At 36.3% G+C, this 22,506-nt stretch overlaps 1 protein-coding gene across 1 annotated transcript in view; it reads left to right on the forward strand.

The window, feature by feature from the left end:
• Positions 1-21,939, forward strand: part of LOC142354486 (uncharacterized) — a 161,701-nt gene extending 139,762 nt beyond the window's left edge. The window contains exons 2-9 of the mRNA XM_075406802.1: positions 14,026-14,091; positions 14,156-14,298; positions 14,511-14,661; positions 16,036-16,228; positions 16,576-16,863; positions 17,211-17,447; positions 17,968-18,082; positions 21,177-21,939. Of these exons, the coding sequence (XP_075262917.1) occupies positions 14,053-14,091; positions 14,156-14,298; positions 14,511-14,661; positions 16,036-16,228; positions 16,576-16,863; positions 17,211-17,447; positions 17,968-18,032 (1,116 nt within the window). The 5' untranslated portion in view covers positions 14,026-14,052 and the 3' untranslated portion in view covers positions 18,033-18,082; positions 21,177-21,939. The remainder of the gene's footprint in view (positions 1-14,025; positions 14,092-14,155; positions 14,299-14,510; positions 14,662-16,035; positions 16,229-16,575; positions 16,864-17,210; positions 17,448-17,967; positions 18,083-21,176) is intronic.
• The last annotated feature ends 567 nt before the right edge of the window (positions 21,940-22,506 follow it).

Consider the following 22,506-nt stretch of genomic DNA (forward strand, 5'->3'; position numbering starts at 1 on the left):
CAAACAAATCGAGAAAACCAGTTGGCCGCTACCAAGAAGGAAATTAGACGGAAATTGTTACTTTCCGATTATCGATTCGACATCGAGATATTTTCAAATGGCACTCGATGAAGAGTCACAGAAGGTGACAGCTTTTGTAACTCCAATGGGACTCTACAAGCCCACGAACAATAAATGAATTGAGAGCTATATTAGGAATAGTAGGCTTTCACAGAAGATTCAAACAAGATTTCGGAAATATAGCAGAGCCGCTTTATAAGCTATTAAACAAAAAAGAACTTTTTACTTGGAGCAAGTAATGTGAATCAGCAGTTGAACAACTAAAACAAGCTTTACAGAAAGCACCAATTTTGGGTTATCTGAATGACACGGATCCCTATACGTTAACCACTGACGCCTCTTTGTTTGGCATTGGCGCAATTTTTTCCCAAAGATAACAATGGGGTGAAAGAGTTGTTGCATACGCAAACAAAACGCTCAGCAAAAGTCAACGAAACTATTCTGCGACAAAACGAGAACTTTTTGCAATAGCTTATTTTACTCAACACTTCATAAATTATCTTCTGGGACAAAAATTTTTAATTGTTACTGACCATAGGGCCCTCAAGTGGTTATATAGTTTTAAGGAACCAGACGGATTATTGGCCAGATGGATAGAACAGCTCGGACAGTTTGACTTTGAAATCAAACATGAAGCGGGAAAAAGATCCTTCACGCGGACTGTCTGTCGAGAGTTCCACAGACTGAAGACCAAGTCAAAGACTGCGATCAATTCAACCAAATAAATACAGAAGAAAAAAATATCTGGTTCATTGGACTAGGGAAATCTGTTGAACAACTAGTTGAACATCAGAAAAATGCAGCCGACCTCATTATACTGAGAAACTGGATTGAGAACGGGAAACGCCCTCAAAGAAAACACATGGCAGGAGCCTCTAGAGTACTGTGGAAACTTTGGACTGATTTCAGAAACTTACGGATTGAAAATGATCTAATCAAGGGAGAGAAACTTATTGACGAATTTAATAACCTAACACAAATAGTCATTCAAAGATCACTTTTAAAAGAAATTCTGCCTTACCTTAATGAACATTGCGGACACTTTGGTATGGCCAAGACATTTGATCGGGTTCGAGAACGATTATACTGGCCCGGGATGAAAAAAGATGTCCACGAGTGGATAAGTTCTTGCGAAGAATGCTGTCAAAAGAAATCTCCACACCAGAAACACATACACAGCCTGACAACGTGGAAACCAAGTCATTCGTTCTGGCAAGTTGCCTTAGACATTATGGGACCTTTACTCGAGTCCAGCAGAAACAAATACATTCTGTTAATTGCAGATCAGTATACAAAATGGTATGAAGCAATTCCCATGAGCAACCAAGAAGCTTCAACGGTAGCTAAGGCCTTGTAAAGGTATGGGTTTCAAGGTACGTTTGTCCGGCAAATCTTCATAGCGACAAGGGCAGTAATTTTATGTCGAATCTTTTCAAGAACATGTGTAAAGAGCTGGGAATTAACAGGATTTCAACAACAGCTTATTACCCTCAAGGAAACGCAATGATAGAGCGCACCAATCGCACAATCAAAGAGAGTCTTGCAAAATATGTGGGTGAACATCACAACACCTGGAGCGACTACCTTCCGCTAGTAATGATGGCGTACAGATCATCCATTCACTCTGTTACGAAGTACAGCCCCTTCTACCTCATTTTGGACGATCATGCGCGCTGCCAATTGATTGCATGTATCAAACAATACAAACCAAAATCTACCCAACTTTGAGTGATTACGTTAGTTGTTTGAAAGACGAACTACAAACGTGCCACGAGCTGGTACGGGAAAGCATGGATGTGGAGCAAGAAAGACCAAAAAAAACTACAATGACCGTAGCACATTTGGAGCACAATATGAAGTAGGCGATTTAGTAATGGTGTTCAACCCCACAAAAAAACTGGCCAGGCAAAGAAATTTAAATCCTTTTACAGTGGACCGCAAGTTTTACGTGAATTAATCAACGATCTAAACTTTGTTATTGAGGATGTGAAAACGAAAAAACAACAAAAGGTCGACTACGATCGACTCAAACGTTTTAACAGTAGAAGTGCTACCACTGATTAAAAATAATCTAAGAAGGCAAAGAGTGAACCGAGAATATCACAAAATGACCTTACGGAGGACAATGATTTTGTGGAAATTGAGGTAGTCACTCCAAAATTGAATGACACAGAAAGAAGAGAAGTTCAACCTGAAGGAAATATTAGTCAAATTAATCCTAATACTGAAACTCACAATGAGACAGTCAAAGACGAATCGTTTAAAACACCTATGGGTGGGCGTACAAGAGAATCAATAAATACTAACACCAACAATAAGAGCAGAAGCACAAGGATACCTGCGCCCAAAGTAGAAACACAGCAGAAGCGGGATAGTCTGGTGTCAACATCAGAAAGGAGTGAAGGCGAAGAATTTCCAAATAGGAGCACGGCTTCTACTTCGCAAAATGTCGCCGAACGACGATATCAGACAAGAAGTGCGTCGGGAATAACAAGACCACGGGAACTGAAAGACTATTTTTTATTCAATGATAACGATTCAGATGAAAAATTTGATGATGATGTATTTTTTAAAAGGTGATACGACAAAATGCAGAGGGCGTGGAACCCACATTGGATCGTGCAGTTGAACTGGAAACTTCTTCAGTTGGTTAGCATATTAAGTTTTTCACAATCCTTGGAGATTGTGGGGTATGATTTTGAGAACATTCTACAGACGCAGAAATTTGCAATGACGGAACCGACAAAATGTGAAATGTCACATATAAATGAGGAGCAGGCAAACAAAGGAGGACTGATCTACGCCCAAAGAAGCATGAGTAAACTAAAATACTACATGTACAGGGCTGCATATACGGAAACTGTGCTGAAAAAGTGTAGTTGGTATGGCGATGCAACTTACTCAAACGAAAAAACACAAATAGTTCCAACGTTTTACCCAATAAAAGAGTCAGTCTGTCAAAATATATGGCAGGGACACAAAGCGCGGTTACCGGGTCTTGGTGATTTTGAATTCAATGCTCACAAATAAGTCCTCAACGAGATGAATGTTGAGCGAACCGACGCTGAATTTGTTCAGAAGATATTAAAAACTTTAATGAAAGGCGGAGATGAGAAAGGAGTGAATTATGTCTACCCCATGGATTGGATCAATCCAAAAGGTGAAACACAGAAAGGTAACATCATGATAAATGCTGAAATTTTCATGGGGACTTTGTTCATGAAACTAGGGACGCAAATGAAGGAACATGGTTATATTTTAAAGACCCTTTGAAACAGGAGCAGACCTTGTTATATCAAGGAGACCCATTTGAAATAGATTCAGTACAATATCTGTTCGACCAAGACAAAAAACCAAACATCTTAACGATCGTTAAATTTTCAGACTCGATAACAGCAAAAATAGTCCGCGCTGGAAACAAAAAGTACTTGACGAGCAAATTAGACAGAAAAAGATATTTAGTTGTCCAGTTGAAAAACAAGACAAAACATTGACAATTTTCTGCTTTTTGAAACAAACCACACAAATTTGTTTTACACAACGGAAAAATTGACGCCCACGGAACAAAATTTTTCAACAACAGATATATCTGAGAAAGATCTCAGGGACATAAAACTCGACCAACATTTTGTGTGGGATTTTCGAGGCATGTTTGAAAAATTGAAACAAATAGAGTTATTAAATTGTCACATAGAAAAACTGCACAGAGCTATGATTCTAACGACATCAAATAACGGAAATTCACACAAAGTTTTCTTAAGTCAACAAAACGCTCAGGATACACACGCAGAAAGAGCGGGAGGAATACTCTATGTCCATAGGTGCGCTAAAGTAATCGTACATATTGTCGAAAATCAGTTTTGTACGGAGGAAGTACCAATTAGGGTGTTTTCTGACAATACTTCAGAAGTAGGTAGATACATGGACCCCATTTCTACAGTGTTCTATAGAAATTTCACACTGATTAATTGCAACCCCATGTACCCGAACGCTCTTGAATTGCGGAATGGGTCATGGATAACATATGGGCGAAGAACACAATTGATTGAAAAACCCAATGATTTGCCTAATTATAGAGTTAACGTCAATTGGTAAACTTCGGCGCCAATGGAAGGGTTTTTCAATGACAAGGACCTGGAACTCAGCAAAAGGGCCCAAAGATTAAGACATTCGAGAAAGACGATAACAGGAAGAGAAGTTTTCCTGGGACAAGGAGGTTTATATGAGCATGAGACTCTAGAGTATTTCAACACGGACTTAAAGTACAATCATCAGTGGCTTGAATTGCTGATTTTTGAATACTTGGGTAATGAAGTGAAACAAATTTGGCATGTGGCCATGGAAATAACCATCAGTATGATGACTATTTTTATTGGATCTAAAGTCATATTTAGTTTGGTTCGCGTGTTTCTTTCAATCGATATGCTACGCAGTGGCACCAATCCTGTAATTGCACAACAACCCATTAATCCAATGGGGGAACTAGGTTATTTTCATCATGTAAAACAACGCACAAATGATCAAAAATTGACAAGAAAAAGGAGAGTTGAACGGTGTGATGGTGAAACAAACATCGTAGTTATAAAAGCAAAAAAAGCAAAATCTGTACCAGATATAGCAGAAAATGAGATTGATACATTAGACTAATTTACGTGTATGATATGTAGGAATGGCAGAACCAGAAATCGGTTATTATTGCTACAATCTACCCGAGTTGTTAGAGGTCAGGTCAATAGTCAGGCACCAAATGTATCGGATTGTTGGAGTAACCTCAAACAAAATGTATGTGGTGCCACTGACGAAGCTGCAACCACCCAATATAGTGGATATAGCCGCAATTAGCGTTGGGGAGTAAAGAGAGATGCAACACAGAATCGAAGAAAAAGAAAAGAAGATTGACAACAGCGAAATGCTGGGACCAGCCGGGACTCGGCTCGAAGAGGAGCTCCGGCAGTTAAAACTTGAAAGTCAAAAATTAGGTGATCAATTGCTGGAGACCAAACGGCAACTTGAATACGCTCGGAATCAGCGGGATTCCTGCAGGAGGCAGATGGAAACCTTGAAGAAAGAGTTGGAGGAGGTTACAAATGTAGCCGAAACAAAAACAAGGGAATGTATCGCTCTGGTGGACGAGCGGGAGTATTTATCTCGGGAGTTTGAGAATGCCGCGATAGACAATAGTAAGCTAAGGAGTAGAGTAAAAACAGAGCCAACCTCAAAGAAGGTCATACAGAAGAGGCTGAAGGCGATCAACGCGCAGAACCCGTTCAGTCGACCTCCAAACCTTTATGAACTTCTATTCCTGCCACAGTGCGCCACAACCAGTACAATCCAGAAACATTTCCAAAAGTTGGCAATGCACTTTCATCCGGACAAGGGTGGTCCTGAGGACATGTTCAAAATCATTCTTCAAGCAAAAAAAATTATGGAAGATGAGGAGGCCCGTAATATTTATGACAAGTACGGGATTGAAAAAGCACAAGAATATATGAACTCGAAAATGGACATTTGAAAATCTTGCTGTGTGAGCGAGTGGAACCCTCACATTTTCTAAGAGGGAGGCAGTATAGTGAGCCATAGTGTATGACATGCTCATAAATTACATATTAAACGCATAATTCGACATTTCTACAAACAAATAGGAGAACAAAAAGAGATGGTTACTAATAGTAAACCGGATTTTAACAATATAGAGAAAGCATCATAAATAATGATGGGAATCATCACGGAATTTTATCTTGACGGGACACGTCAAGGAATGTTTGTTCATGACGGGATTCGTCAAGCAGGTAAACCTGTTATCTGTTAGTTTAACTAACGGGGACCCGTGCGGTAGAAAATAACTATGATAAAATCCCAAGGAGATTAACGAAAATGGGTGAAAAATATCCTAAGATTAATTAACCATTGATAGGACTGAAACCAAAGAACATATTCAAAACTAAACCCTACGCAATGGAGCTGCCTCTCTTTAATTGCTTTACATCTGCCATCTTCACAAAACTTCTAATATTTACACGCAATAGATCTAACTTTGTATTAAACTGATTGTACATTTACATCTGCTCAATTAAATTCAAGTCTGAAACCTGGAATTTTTTCCTCAGTAACTCTGAGGTTTAAAGTGCTTAAGAATAACACCCAACCCAAACCGTAACCGTAGACAGTGCACGGATATTACAGCTATTATGTCTTTTTGGTGATCCAGAAGTATGCTTTTTCTTTTTGTAAGGTTTGTTTTCTAGAGTTGAAGTAGACAAGCCGAATAGTTAAGGTGCACAGTCTCCGAGCCGTCTTTTTTAGTTTAATTTTAATTTAAGTTATATACATTTGGACAATTTTTTCAAAACTTTACAACGCCAACTTATTAAGTTGAATGGTTATTATGTTTTCCTTCTCATCATCAGGTGTTCTGCATTTTTCTTTTTCCAAGGTTATTTTTCTAGAGCCGAAGTCAAAAAATTTTTTGTATCCTCTTTTAAGTAAAAAACATTCAGAAATAAAGCAAACCTCACGACTGAAACAAAAAAAAATAGGTCTTTTGCTTACTGCCACCAGTCTATTGTGTCGGGCGAATCAATTTACTGGGCCAGAAGTTTTTAATCAATTGTAAATTTTTGAAATCTTAGCAATTTATATAAAATCAATTAAAGTAATTTTCGGATTATTGGGGAAATTTGTGCATTTGGAGGATTCAAAATTCATACTAAACAGAAATTATTTTCTAGGCAACGAAGACAATGATAGACACAGAACTGGATTCTATTTTTATTTTTTTAATTTTAAATTTATCAGTTAGAAGAATAAAAAAAAAGCTCTTGATGTTTTACTCGATTTCTAGCGTAAACATTGAAAGGAAAGAAAATAATTAATTAAGTTGCTTGAAACATTACAAAGAAAAATATGCAATTAGAGGAATAAAAAATTTAATAAAAGGGAAATTTAATTCTTGTCAACAAGGGCATCGCTGGGGCATTCAATTGACTCATTTTTTCTTTTTGTTATCGGTGACAATGATGTTTCAACTTCTGTACCTTCTGAATAATACGTAAGACCATTGAACACCAACTTTTAAACATTACGTATACAACCAATGCAGGTTACACCTCAAGCAAAAAGCGTAAATTTTTGAAAAAGTTGTACACAGCCTCGAGCGACCCGCCCTGTTCAGATTAAATTTCGTTTTTGGTTTAAAAAACATGAGCGATTATCTCAGAACCGTGCAACACCAATTTTTTGTTGCGTGGCTATTGTTTTCCTCCTCGTGATCGAGATTTAAGTTTTTTATTCGATATTATTTTCTGAATTGTAGTGGACACTTTTTTGTTCTTTAACAACTGGATCTTTTCCTTTTGTGCCCCCCCCCGCAGTCTGTTAATGGCCCCCAGTTACAGAACACGTGTCATTACAGTAGATCATTGTAAAAACATGACACGTGTATCTGGGGGGTTGCAAATGATATGCACCCACTAAGCGGGCGAGGCACAAACGGAAAAGATCCAAATATTTATTTTAAGTTTGATATTTATGGTGCAGTTAGTGTAGTTTTCTTGATCTATACAATATCAACGACTTGGTCTGTGCAGCAATAAATTTAGATATTAATGATACTGTGAACCAGCTGCACTTTTCAAAATTATTGGCTCAAAAACTTTTTGATCTGATTAAATTATTTCGTATTTTCTCTTTAAATGATTGTAAGCAGCTCAATCTGATTCTTCTTAGATTAAAGCAGATTCTCAAGTCATTTTTGTGTTTTGAATACTTTGATAATTTTTTTGCTATGAAATTTTTTTAATATAAAGCCTGAGCTGTTTTTGATCAACTGCTTGTCAGAAGTTAGCTCCATTTTGCTTATATTTTAGGCAGGTTGGTGTAAAACAATTAGAGAACTACTTTTAGTGCCTTGCCTTATTGATTAGTGTTGTTTATTGATCAGTATTGATTAGCTTTTTTTCAACTTAGCTTCGCCTCGTCTCATCTATGCCCGGTACACTGCTCTAACTTTAACTGAAAAGTTTCAACGCCTTTTTAAGCATATAATGTCATTAATTTTGAAATGTTTGAAAGTTTGGTTCTGCGCTTTTCAATTGCCGTTTTTCCTCAATCTCACCAGATAATCTGTACCAGATATAGCAGAAAATGAGATTGATACATTAGACTAATTTACGTGTATGATATGTAGGAATGGCAGAACCAGAAATCGGTGATTATTGCTACAATCTACCCGAGTTGTTAGAGGTCAGGTCAATAGTCAGGCACCAAATGTATCGGATTGTTGGAGTAACCTCAAACAAAATGTATGTGGTGCCACTGACGAAGCTGCAACCACCCAATATAGTGGATATAGCCGCAATTAGCGTTGGGGAGTAAAGTGAGATGCAACACAGAATCGAAGAAAAAGAAAAGAAGATTGACAACAGCGAAATGCTGGGACCAGCCGGGACTCGGCTCGAAGAGGAGCTCCGGCAGTTAAAACTTGAAAGTCAAAAATTAGGTGATCAATTGCTGGAGACCAAACGGCAACTTGAATACGCTCGGAATCAGCGGGATTCCTGCAGGAGGCAGATGGAAACCTTGAAGAAAGAGTTGGAGGAGGTTACAAATGTAGCCGAAACAAAAACAAGGGAATGTATCGCTCTGGTGGACGAGCGGGAGTATTTATCTCGGGAGTTTGAGAATGCCGCGATAGACAATAGTAAGCTAAGGAGTAGAGTAAAAACAGAGCCAACCTCAAAGAAGGTCATACAGAAGAGGCTGAAGGCGATCAACGCGCAGAACCCGTTCAGTCGACCTCCAAACCTTTATGAACTTCTATTCCTGCCACAGTGGGCCACAACCAGAACAATCCAGAAACATTTCCAAAAGTTGGCAATGCACTTTCATCCGGACAAGGGTGGTCGTGAGGACATGTTCAAAATCATTCTTCAAGCAAAGAAAATTATGGAAGATGAGGAGGCCCGTAATATTTATGACAAGTACGGGATTGAAAAAGCACAAGAATATATGAACTCGAAAATGGACATTTGAAAATCTTGCTGCGTGAGCGAGTGGAACCCTCACATTTTCTAAGAGGGAGGCAGTATAGTGAGCCATAGTGTATGACATGCTCATAAATCACATATTAAACGCATAATTCGACATTTCTACGAACAAATAGGAGAACAAAAAGAGATGGTTACTAATAGTAAACCGGATTTTAACAATATAGTGAAAGCATCATAAATAATGATGGGAATCATCACGGAATTTAATCTTGACGGGACACGTCAAGGAATGTTTGTTCATGACGGGATTCGTCAAGCAGGTAAACCTGTTATCTGTTAGTTTAACTAACAGGGACCCGTGCGGTAGAAAAGAACTATGATAAAATCCCAAGGAGACTAACGAAAATAGGTGAAAAATATCCTAAGATTAATTAACCATTGATAGGACTGAAACCAAAGAACATATTCAAAACTAAACCCTACGCAATGGAGCTGCCTCTCTTTAATTGCTTTACATCTGCCATCTTCACAAAACTTCTAATATTTACACGCAATAGATCTAACTTTGTATTAAACTGATTGTACATTTACATCTGCTCAATTAAATTCAAGTATGAAACCTGGAATTTTTTCCTCAGTAACTCTGAGGTTTAAAGTGCTTAAGAATAACACCCAACCCAAACCGTAACCGTAGACAGTGCACGGATATTACAGTTATTATGTCTTTTTGGTGATCCAGAAGAATGCTTTTTCTTTTTGTAAGGTTTAATTTCTAGAGTTGAAGTCGACAAGCCGAATAGTTAAGGTGCACAGTCTCCGAGCCGTCTTTTTTAGTTTAATTTTAATTTAAGTTATATACATTTGGACAATTTCTTCAAAACTTTACAACGCCAACTTATTAAGTTGAATGGTTATTATGTTTTCTTTTTCATCATCAGGTGTTCTGCATTTTTCTTTTTCCAAGATTATTTTTCTAGAGCCGACGTCAAAAATTTTTTGTATCCTCTTGTAACTAAAAAACATTCAGAAAGAAAGCAAACCTCACGACTAAAACAAAAAAATAGGTCTTTTGCTTACTGCCACCAGCCTATTGTGTCGGGCGAATCAATTTACTGGGCCAGAAGTTTTTAATCAATTGTAAATTTTTGAAATCTTAGCAATTTATATAAAATCAATTAAAGTAATTTTCGGATTATTGGGGAAATTTGTGCATTTGGAGGATTCAAAATTCATACCAAACAGAAATTATTTTCTAGGCAACGAAGACAATGATAGACACAGAACTGGATTCTATTTTTATTTTTTTAAGTTTAAATTTATCAGTTAGAAGAATAAAAAAAAGCTCTTGATGTTTTACTCGATTTCTAGCGTAAACATTGAAAGGAAAGAAAATAATTAATTAAGTTGCTTTAAACATTACAAAGAAAAATATGCAATTAGAGGAATAAAAAATTTAATAAAAGGGAAATTTAATTCTTGTCAACAAGGGCATCGCTGGGGCATTCAATTGACTCATTTTTTCTTTTCGTTATCGGTGACAATGATATTTCAACTTCTGTACCTTCTGAATAATACGTAAGACCATTGAACACCAACTTTTAAACATTACGTATACAACCAATGCAGGTTACACCTCAAGCAAAAAGCGTGAATTTTTGAAAAAGTTGTACACAGCCTCGAGCGACCCGCCCTGTTCAGCTTAAATTTCGTTTTTGGTTATATAGACATGAGCGATTATCTCAGAACCGTGCAACACCAATTTTTTGTTGCGTGGCTATTGTTTTCCTCCTCGTGATCGAGATTTGCGTTTTTTATTCGATATTACTTTCTGAATTGTAGTGGACACTTTTTTGTTCTTTAACATAATATAAGGTCATACAGAGGAGGCTGAAGGCGATCAACGCGCAGAACCCGTTCAGTCGACCTCCAAACCTTTATGAACTTCTATTCCTGCCACAGTGGGCCACAACCAGTACAATCCAGAAACATTTCCAAAAGTTGGCAATGCACTTTCATCCGGACAAGGGTGGTCGTGAGGACATGTTCAAAATCATTCTTCAAGCAAAGAAAATTATGGAAATGAGGAGGCCCGTAATATTTATGACAAGTACGGGATTGAAAAAGCACAAGAATATATGAACTCGAAAATGGACATTCGAAAATCTTGCTGTGTGAGCGAGTGGAACCCTCACATTTTCTAAGAGGGAGGCAGTATAGTGAGCCATAGTGTATGACATGCTCATAAATCACATATTAAACGCATAATTCGACATTTCTACAAACAAATAGGAGAACAAAAAGAGATGGTTACTAATAGTAAACCGGTTTTTAACAATATAGTGAAAGCATCATAAATAATGATGGGAATCATCACGGAATTTTATCTTGACGGGACACGTCAAGGAATGTTTGTTCATGACGGGATTCGTCAAGCAGGTAAACCTGTTATCTGTTAGTTTAACTAACAGGGACCCGTGCGGTAGAAAATAACTATGATAAAATCCCAAGGAGATTAACGAAAATGGGTGAAAAATATCCTAAGATTAATTAACCATTGATAGGACTGAAACCAAAGAACATATTCAAAACTAAACCCTACGCAATCGAGCTGCCTCTCTTTAATTGCTTTACATCTGCCATCTTCACAAAACTTCTAATATGTACACGCAATAGATCTAACTTTGTATTAAACTGATTGTACATTTACATCTGCTCAATTAAATTCAAGTCTGAAACCTGGAATTTTTTCCTCAGTAACTCTGAGGTTTAAAGTGCTTAAGAATAACACCCAACCCAAACCGTAACCGTAGACAGTGCACGGATATTACAGTTATTATGTCTTTTTGGTGATCCAGAAGTATGCTTTTTCTTTTTGTAAGGTTTGTTTTCTAGAGTTGAAGTCGACAAGCCGAATAGTTAAGGTGCACAGTCTCCGAGCCGTCTTTTTTAGTTTAATTTTAATTTAAGTTATATACATTTGGACAATTTTTTCAAAACTTTACAACGCCAACTTATTAAGTTGAATGGTTATTATGTTTTCCTTTTCATCATCAGGTGTTCTGCATTTTTCTTTTTCCAAGGTTATTTTTCTAGAGCCGAAGTCAAAAAATTTTTTGTATCCTTTTTTAACTAAAAAACATTCAGAAATAAAGCAAACCTCACGACTAAAACAAAAAAATAGGTCTTTTGCTTACTGCCACCAGTCTATTGTGTCGGGCGAATCAATTTACTGGGCCAGAAGTTTTTAATCAATTGTAAATTTTTGAAATCTTAGCAATTTATATAAAATCAATTAAAGTAATTTTCGGATTATTGGGGAAATTTGTGCATTTGGAGGATTCAAAATTCATACTAAACAGAAATTATTTTCTAGGCAACGAAGACAATGATAGACACAGAACTGGATTCTATTTTTATTTTTTTAAGTTTAAATTTATCAGTTAGAAGAATAAAAAAAAGCTCTTGATGTTTTACTCGATTTCTAGCGTAAACATTGAAAGGAAAGAAAATAATTAATTAAGTTGCTTTAAACATTACAAAGAAAAATATGCAATTAGAGGAATAAAAAATTTAATAAAAGGGAAATTTAATTCTTGTCAACAAGGGCATCGCTGGGGCATTCAATTGACTCATTTTTTCTTTTCGTTATCGGTGACAATGATATTTCAACTTCTGTACCTTCTGAATAATACGTAAGACCATTGAACACCAACTTTTAAACATTACGTATACAACCAATGCAGGTTACACCTCAAGCAAAAAGCGTGAATTTTTGAAAAAGTTGTACACAGCCTCGAGCGACCCGCCCTGTTCAGCTTAAATTTCGTTTTTGGTTATATAGACATGAGCGATTATCTCAGAACCGTGCAACACCAATTTTTTGTTGCGTGGCTATTGTTTTCCTCCTCGTGATCGAGATTTGCGTTTTTTATTCGATATTACTTTCTGAATTGTAGTGGACACTTTTTTGTTCTTTAACAACTGGATCTTTTCCTCTTGTGCCCCCCCCCCCCCGCAGTTTGTTAATGGCCCCCAGTTACAGAACACGTGTCATTACAGTAGATCATTGTAAAAACATGACACGTGTATCTGGGGGGTTGCAAATGATATGCACCCACTAAGCGGGCGAGGCACAAACGGAAAAGATCAAATATTTAAGTTTGATATTTATGGTGCAGTTAGTGTAGTTTTCTTGATCTATACAATATCAACGACTTGGTCTGTGCAGCAATAAATTTAGATATTAATGATACTGTGGACCAGCTGCACTTTTCAAAATTATTGGCTCAAAAACTTTTTGATCTGATTAAATTATTTCGTATTTTCTCTTTAAATGATTGTAAGCCGCTCAATCTGATTCTTCTTAGATTAAAGCAGATTCTCAAGTCATTTTTGTGTTTTGAATGCTTTGATAATTTTTTTGCTATGAAGTTTTTTTTATATAAAGCCTGAGCTGTTTTTGATCAACTGCTTGTCAGAAGTTAGCTCCATTTTGCTTATATTTTAGGCAGGTTGGTGTAAAACAATTAGAGAACTACTTTTAGTGCCTTGCCTTATTGATTAGTGTTGTTTATTGATCAGTATTGATTAGCTTCTTTTCAACTTAGCTTCGCCTCGTCTCATCTATGCCCGGTACACTGCTCTAACTTTAACTGAAAAGTTTCAACGCCTTTTTAAGCATATGTTGTCATTAATTTTGAAATGTTTGAAAACTTGGTTCTGCGCTTTTCAATTGCCGTTTTTCCTCAATCGCGGTATCATACAATTATGTGAAACTATTTAATAAGTGTCCTAACAAGAGACATACATCTCTGAGAAATGAATGTGCGGGTCTTGTTCTAACTACCAACCATCTAGAGAATCCAACCATCTAGAGAATCAGCGTATATACCGTATGGAGAGTATTTAAGTCCCAGTGTTTATATAGCCATTTTAAATCTTCTATTTCGTTGAGTATAAATTGTATAATTCTCTTTTCAGATTTCTTGTTTGAATATCTGTCAGAATGGCTTATACCGAAATGGGATCTGCTGCCGACAAATTCGTAAGTTTTCTGAATCTAAATTTAACGTAAATAAAACAATTTATGTAAAATTCTTTTTATTTAGTTTGTCAAAGATATCCTTGAGCAACACAGAGAAAACCTGGGGAAACTGTTCATTGGCCGACTAAACAGATCTGTAACTGATGAAGAAATTAGAGAAGTATTCTCTGGCTTTGGCAATGTAACAGACTGTGTAGCCATCAAAAAGTTAGTAATTTCGTTTGCAATAGAGCTCGAAATTGTATTAGACCTCGAAGCCATTGTTTAATTTAAAGTTTCTTATTTCCAAGCCTATAATTTGAAGGAATCTACCCGCCTGATGACTTTTAGTTTATTTAATCATTAATTGTGTATTAAAATTACAACTCACAGTAATTAGTAATACGGAATTTGCAACTACGGGCAAGTTTTGCTTTCAGCAAAGAAGATCCCAACGGAGGCAATAAAGGTTTTGGATTTGTCACCTTTGAAGATTTCGAATCTGTAAACGCAGTCATGGACCAGTTCAACAGAGACGGAATCGAGCTTAGAGGGCAGAAAGTTGATATCAAAAGAGCCATTCCCAAAGATGTAAGTTTTTAATATTTTTATTAATAATAGCCGCCCTCATCTCAGCCGGCTATTATAGCGCTCCTAATTTTTTTTACAATTCAAAGAATTTGAATTGTATTGGGGCGCTGTCTTTTTTTGAGATCTGTTCACTCATTTTCATGATTTTTGAAGTCAAATTGGAGTAGTGATTTTGGTCACGCCGAAACAGGAAGTGGAGCGAAAGAGCGAGTGGTTTTGCTGTGTATTTTTTTTTCTAATTTTAAAGTAGAGTGAGAAAACGGTGTTTGAACAAAAATACGCTTTCTCGCTAGTGTTTTGTTCAAATGCGGCATTTTCGCTTAGATTTTAACTGTTTTTTCGATTCTTTGATACGATTTTTTCACGCAATGACTTACCCAATGGGGCGAATACTGTAAAAATCAAAAGAACAAAATGGAAAGAAATGGGATAAATCCATGATGCCCGGTCATTAAGACTCTTCATCAACAATTTGTTTCGGTAATTTTGTATATAGAGGATATAGGTGTGGTATATAGTTGATAATCACTTCTTTATTGTAATGATTTTTTGATTTTGATTTTTCTTCATTTTTTATTTTGGAAATTGTTTGTCCAATCCACTCATAGTCCGTTCTAGGTCTAGTTTTTTGTTTAGTCAATGAAAATTCTTTGAATTGTACCTCAGGACTTGTCCTGCTATGTTTTTGTTTACTTCGTCGAACAAAAAAATGTTTCGATTTACCCCATTTTGCCGCTTTTTCAACATTTTGCGTGAAATCTTTTTGACTTCTCTAGGCTACTTTCTCTCTTCTATCATTCTGCGAAAAGTGATTTTAACATCAGATGCTCAGCAAAGAAATTCAAAATGAACAGAGTCAGTATAAAAAATTGAGGTCAAATAGAAACGGGATAAATCCCAATTTTAGATGACGGCTATTTGAACGTCGTTCCTATAAGTCTTAGTTACCATCTCTAATGCTTATTGGTATTGATAGTAGCCCCTGTAGCCTCTCTCTAAGGAACAGAAGTATGTTCAACTACGAAATGCCATCAAAATAAATCGGACTTAAAAAATGTTTTTGTACAAAAATCTTTTTTTTTTTTCAATATCTATTCTTTCAATCCCAATCATGCTTTTTGGAATCAACGGCGGCTATTTTCCGGCAATTTGCCGGGTTTAATTCTGTATGGTTCCATTATCAACATCGTAATTGTTATTCATTAAGTCTTTTGATTTGACATTTGTAAAGGGTTCACCGGGTTTTGGTTTTGTCTAATTCAGTTTTTAGTTTCATAGAATTATTATGATAGCTCGTAGGCATCTTTTATCTTAATTGTTCTCCACAAATGCTTTTCGTAATTCTTTGATGCCTTTACTTTTCTGTTTGTGTAGGTTCAGAACCCACAAGCGGCTCATGCGAGAACCAAGAAGTGTTTCGTGGGTGGAATCAGCCAAAACATGACAGCAGAAGACCTTCAGGAATATTTTGAAGCATTCCCAATTGTGGGCGTTGAGAAGATTGACTTCAAGGGCAAATTCGCTTTTGTTGAGTTCAAGCACGAAAACGACGCCGATCTCCTATCAAGTACGTAGAAGTTAATATCCTAGTAACTTCTAATATCAATTGTAATTTTTGAAACCCACCTGCGCCTTTGTCAAGTGTTGTATGCATTCATCGAGACAGCTGATGAGCTATTACAAATGAAAAATCAGGTGTTTAGCAAAAATTTCCAAACGTGTCATGACAAAGATAGGAATATTTAGCAAATGCATCAAAAATGTTGATAAAAGCATCGCTCAACTTATTGACCTTCGCTTAAATGAGCTCGATCTCAACTTGTTTTTGAGAACATTAAAATCATATTACGTCTTAGCAGTTAAAAGCTTTTCATAATTTTAGTCAACAGATGTTTCATGACAAATGCGTTTTAGTAATCAACAGACACGCACCTCCCAAGCAAGGCCAACGTCATTTTGAAGTCAAGAAATCCGAGCCAAAGGAAGATGGATTTGGTCGAGGTGGCGGACGAGGGGGATTCGGCGGACGAGGTGGATTTGGCGGACGCGGCGGAGGCCGTGGTGGCGGATTCCGAGGTGGATTCAGAGGCGGACAAGGTGGAGGTTATGGAGGCGGCAGTGGATATGCTGGAAGTGGAGGATACGGCGGTGGTGCAGGAGGTTATGGAGCTGGTGGATCATACGATTCTGGATTTGCTTATGGTGAGTAATTTTATGCGGATATCGAATCCTATATATTAAACTCGGTAAGGCTAGCAATTGATGCAAACTGTGGGTTCTTAAGGTCGAATTGATTTCCAACCATCAATTTTGTTGGGCAAAATTCAAAAACATGAAATTATGGAGCGCTTATGAGGCGATTTTCAAAATTTCCAAATATATATTAGAAATACAGGTATCGAGTTGCAGCAAAAATTCAATGCGTAATATCAGCGAAATGTTTAGTCAGGCGATCCTTTTTTGAGAAAGTTGCGCAGAGAAAAGAACTCATATTTCATGGTGTCTGATTATATGTTGATAGCACATATGTTGATACACTGGATGTTTAGACTCGTTCGGAGGTGCATCAGCCGGTGGAGCAATGTCCGGATACGGATCAGGAGCTACAGGTGGATACGGAGCTGCCTCTGCGTACGGATCATACGGAGGAAGTGCGTATGGACAGACTGCTGCTACTGGGTACGACAGCAGCTATGCCCAAGGATACGTGCAACAGGGAGGATATGACCAAGGTCAATCCATGGGATCCTATGGACAGGAATCCTCCAACTTCGGACCAACACGAGGTCAGTGATCACAACTAATGAAAAATTATTGTCTAATTCAGGGATAGTATTTTTTGTATGATATATACAGCCTTGTGTTTGGATTTGTACAAAAAGTTGTACTTGCCAGCCGCTTAATTTAGGATATGGACTTAGTGATCTACATATTATTGACGTATTATGTTTCAAAACCAAATTTTTATCATGGAACCCAATTCAAGTTTTTAAAGCAGTAGAACTTGTACTAAATAAACTATAAGACTTGAATTGGTGTTAAAACGCGTGGAACAGGAAAATACGTTCGTTAAGACTACCGATTGTTCTAATTGCTAAATACGTACAATGCGGCGCTCAAACTAAACTTATAACATCTAAAAATGATCGTTCGTTTCTTCAACTGAATATAATGTCCTTTGTGTTTCGACTAGTTTTAAACCAAGTGCGCGAACTGCTTTTTTGTAATCGTCAATTGATTGATAATTATTGTTGGATAACAATCATTGGTGAGGCCAGTCGATTAGTAACGTGATTTTGTCACCAGGTGGACAGCGAGGCGGTGGACGAGGAGGTGCTGGTGGCCGAGGGGGCAGAACACGACCCTATTAAAAAAGGCGAAGTCACATGCCTTTTTGCTGCGCAAATGTTCGATTCAGTGGGTAAGTTGAGTCCGCGAAGTACCTAAATTCATTTTTCCAAAAATCGGAAATCTAAATTAAAATAACCGAGAGGCCAATTTCACATGCAAATGAATATTGTAAATCAAACAATTTATGCAAGTTTTTTTTTTGAAAAAGCTCTAAGGTTCGTTTTAATTTTTTGTTCCCGTAAAGATCCTAATAGAGATCTTTCGTTTCAATAAAAAATAAAATTTTGCAAATTACTGCTTTGTATGTATTGTGAAATTTTTACAAAACAATCTGCACAAACAAATGCCCTTCATAAATGAGGTAAACAGTTCAGTTTAAGATGAAAATATGTTAAGCTTAAAACTATATTAGTCAAATTTATCTGTTAAAAACTTTTTATGGATCAGTTTTGATGTGGAATTGCTCAAAATTGTTGGTAGAATTTCTGATAATTGTGACATTTTTTCGATATCGTTTTTGCAATCTAGAATTAGATGAGATAGGAGAGCAAGTGTATAGGTTGTTTGTTAATACAAACTGAATGCTGTAGCAAATTCTTGGCCAGTTTTTAAAAGTTTTGTAAGAAACTTCAACTTTTTAGTGAAAATCAAATTAACTAACAGAAAACGATATTACTGTTGCGTGCATTAAAATTTTGAGGAAATAACTAGGGATTTTATAATGCGAAACAGAACTTAGTTGTCTGTGATATTCCAGTAAGTTTTTCGTGATTGGCTACGTATCAATTGTTGTAATCATTTTAGCAAATCTGTTCCATCGTTTCTGAGAATTAACAATTTGGACACAAGATTGTTTTGTTTTGAGTTTTTGTTGGAGAATCATTTAAGACCTAGACTTGGGTATTTGATTTTGATTGAGTTTGGTTTCTTTCAAATAAATTTTACTAGTCGCTCCTCTCATTTTAACTTGACGTATTCTCGACGTGCTTTGCTGGGGGCTCTCTTCCTTTGTAGGCAGTGAGTAAGAAAAATTGACATTGAGCCATAAACTGAAGTCATTATACTTGAAAATCGGGCATAATCCGTAACAGGTGACAATTGCAAACTTTTTTGTTTGCAGCTCTATAAAATTATCAGCTCAAATTAAATTTTTTTTGGATGCAATCTGTTGGAATTTTTTCGTGGTAAAATTGATCTGTTTTATGTTTGGTATTTAAATGGAGGGCTAGTTTCTGTTTTTAAATGCATGCAGTTACTTTTATCTTATGCAAATCAGCTGTGACTATTACTCAGTATACTTTTGTGCCTGATTGACTCCTGTTTAATAGCCGCCGTCAGCCTCTCAACGACTATTGTTTAGGCGCTCTCATTTTTTTTTAACAATTCAAAGAATTGGAATTGTTTTGGGGCGCTGTCTTTTTAAGATCTGTTCAAACATTTTTGTAATTTTTGAAATCGTGATTTTTGAAGTCAATAAGTCAATTTCAGTGATGATTTTGGTCACGCCTAAACAGGAAGTGTAGCGAAAAAGCGAGTGCTTTGCGGCGTGAAATTTGTGGTGTTTTGCTCTAATTTTGCGGCGTTTTGCTCTAATTTTAAGGTAGTGAGAAAACGTACGAACAAAAATTCTTTCTTGCTAGTGTTTTTTTGTTCAAATGCGGCATTTTGGCCTAGACTTTTACTGTTTTTCCGATTTTTGATACGATTTTTTACGCATTGACTTACCCAATTGGGCGAATACTGTAAAAATCAAAAGAGCAAAATGGAAAGAAATAGGATAAACCGATGATGCCCGGTCATTAAGACCCGTCATCAATAATTTGTTATGGTAATGGTGTATTTAGAGGATATAGGTGTGGTATATAGTTGATAATCACTTCTTCATTGATACTCAGTAATTGCTCTCAAATAATTTTTTGCTTTGCTTAGTCAATTTCGAATGGCTATCTTGCAATATTTCATAGGGTTATGGCAGAATCCTGCAAGACGATACATCATCATCATCTTGCAAGATAACGAATACGGCTTCATTTTTGTACGTTCTGCGCAAAATAAGTCATGAATCAAGTATAAAGAGTGGGAATGTATTGCTTAGGGAATTAAGAGATGCGAGATGCGAAAAAGTGTAAACAAATGATAGTAACAAATATTAGTATGAAATAGAAATTTTTCGAAAAAATTTAAATGGAAAGTGTTGTTGCCGCTATCATGAAGAATAAAAGGACCAGTTCAAATATGATTTTGCGTCATAAAATGGCGTTATTTTGTGTCAATTGCACTGCTATTTTTGTCACAAAAATAGTTGTTTGTTTGACTTGCTGTTTGTTTTGATGTGAATGTTTCAATGCATTTTTTGCGCAATTAGTTTCAGCATTTTTAAAATTTACATACCTACCAGGAGATTATACCTTTTTCGGGCCTGGGATTCGATCAGCTGCGTTTGAAATTTTATGTTTGGATCAACTGTTTTGTATAAATTTGTTATTCAACTCGTCAGCTTTTCGTTTTTCGGAACTGAACTTCTGAAATCTGGCTATGAAATACTTAACTCTTGTACAAGTCAAAAGAGCGAGTTCTTATTTGTTCAGAAAATTGGTTTTCTAAAGTGAATTTTTTTCTAGTTGTGTCAAGCAAGAAATTGCGAAAATGGTTATTTGTTACCTGTTACGAATTTGGCCTGTGAAAAAAGGATAAGGGGTAAAATTTAAAATGAAAATTTTTAAGTAGTGTTCAAAATTTTAAAGTAGTGTTCAAAATGCAATTGGAAACAGTTTTTCAAGAAATTTGCCGTCATGCGTATTGAATTTATTGTAATCGTCATTGGTGGCCTGAAAGCTTTGGTTTTACATAGATCGAAAAGAATCACGAATAAAATAGTCGGAAAATTCATCGTTAACTGATAGAAGGATTGGGAAAACAATGATGACGTATTGTCTACAAGGGTAGCTGTCGACATAACCATTAACTGAATGGCTTAAATTGGTATCATATCTATTTGCGACTATTTTGTTCTTGATTTTGTTGGTATGTATTTTGCAAATTCATTTTCAATTAAAATGTGAAAAGCTAAAATTATTTTGGTGTTTGTGTAGCGTAACTTGGGTATTTTAGGTAATGTGAGTTTTCTATATAGTGGATGTTATTGGGTTAATGAAATGCTTTAGGTAGGCGCAACTTTTCAATTCAAACTAGGAGCTTACACGTGCAATGATTGAGGAGCGACCAACATCTTAGCCTATTCTCAAACGTCTAGTCAGTGATTGATTGAATCCTATCCTAAGAAGTCAATTTGAACGGATTCCCTGAAATTGCTTAGGCTCATTTCCTAGGCTAGGATAGCTACTACCAACTATCATCTTTCTATTGGACACGACTATCTTAAGGAATTTCTAGACGCCACGCTGCGCTTTATTACCTGCATAATTTAAGACTGGCCGAAGAATTTTGTGTTTTAAGTAATAACTTTATCTGTATTAAAGCGTAAGTTAACTACTTAATGCAAGCTAGATTTTAATAACTGGATCAGTTTATAAGTTAATTCTAGTTTAAGATAAAGAAATCTTTGACGCTTTTAAAATTGATCCGGAATTTAAGATCTAAGAGTTTTGTTTGATTTCTTATCGTATGCTCAATAGTTTTAAGTTTTGTTTGATGTGAAAATAAGTTTGTGACCCTCTAATAAGACATAGCATTGAATAGTGATATTGTTGCTGATTGAAAATGTTGATATTTAAGTGTAAGAAAGAGCTCCTTATCTTTTACAAGCTCCTGTTTGACTCCTCCAAGTTTACTGATACGACCACCGCCCCTCCTTAACTGTTGTTGTTTCATCTTTTGTGTTGAAATATCTGTAACCTTTTTTTATTATAGTGCATCTTCTCTCAAAATATTTCTTCGAGTTGTTCAATTGATTTTACCGGCTAAGAACCTGTTCTTAATTCGTTAGGAGTTAAGTTTAAGTTAGAAGCTAACTGCAGGTCTATTCAACGGTTCCTCATCTGATAATGCAAAACTAGAGCAATATCTGCCGCGAACCAACTTTGGCTGAAATCATTTGCATCAATATCAGAATCAAGTGTTCTTTCGTATCGCTAGCTGTGGTAATAAATTTCCAATTTCATTATATTTACCGACGAAAAGTTACAACAATAATAGCTTTGAGTTCTGTTTTGCATCATAGAATGTGTAAGTGAACTAAGCAGTAAAAGCGAGAAAACCGTTGAATAGATCGTTGGTATGAGTTGACATAGGACTGTTAGGATTAAGGGATTAATTAATTAACGTTTCAGACAGGAGTTCTGCTCCTGTCTTGTATCGAAAAAGTTGCTTTAAATATGGGATTGTCAAAGATTTAATCTTGACATTGACTTGAAACACTTGTACAAGTTTTGAAATGCCACATCTTAGCACTGACAGGTCATGCAATGCCAGATTTCTCTACATACCGATCAAGATTTAGATTCTGCAAGTTTGTGTTTCAAACAAGAAAACATT

Source organism: Convolutriloba macropyga, chromosome 15 (genome assembly GCF_964194025.1).
Source record: "Convolutriloba macropyga chromosome 15, txConMacr16.3, whole genome shotgun sequence".
NCBI lineage: Eukaryota > Metazoa > Xenacoelomorpha > Acoela > Convolutidae > Convolutriloba > Convolutriloba macropyga.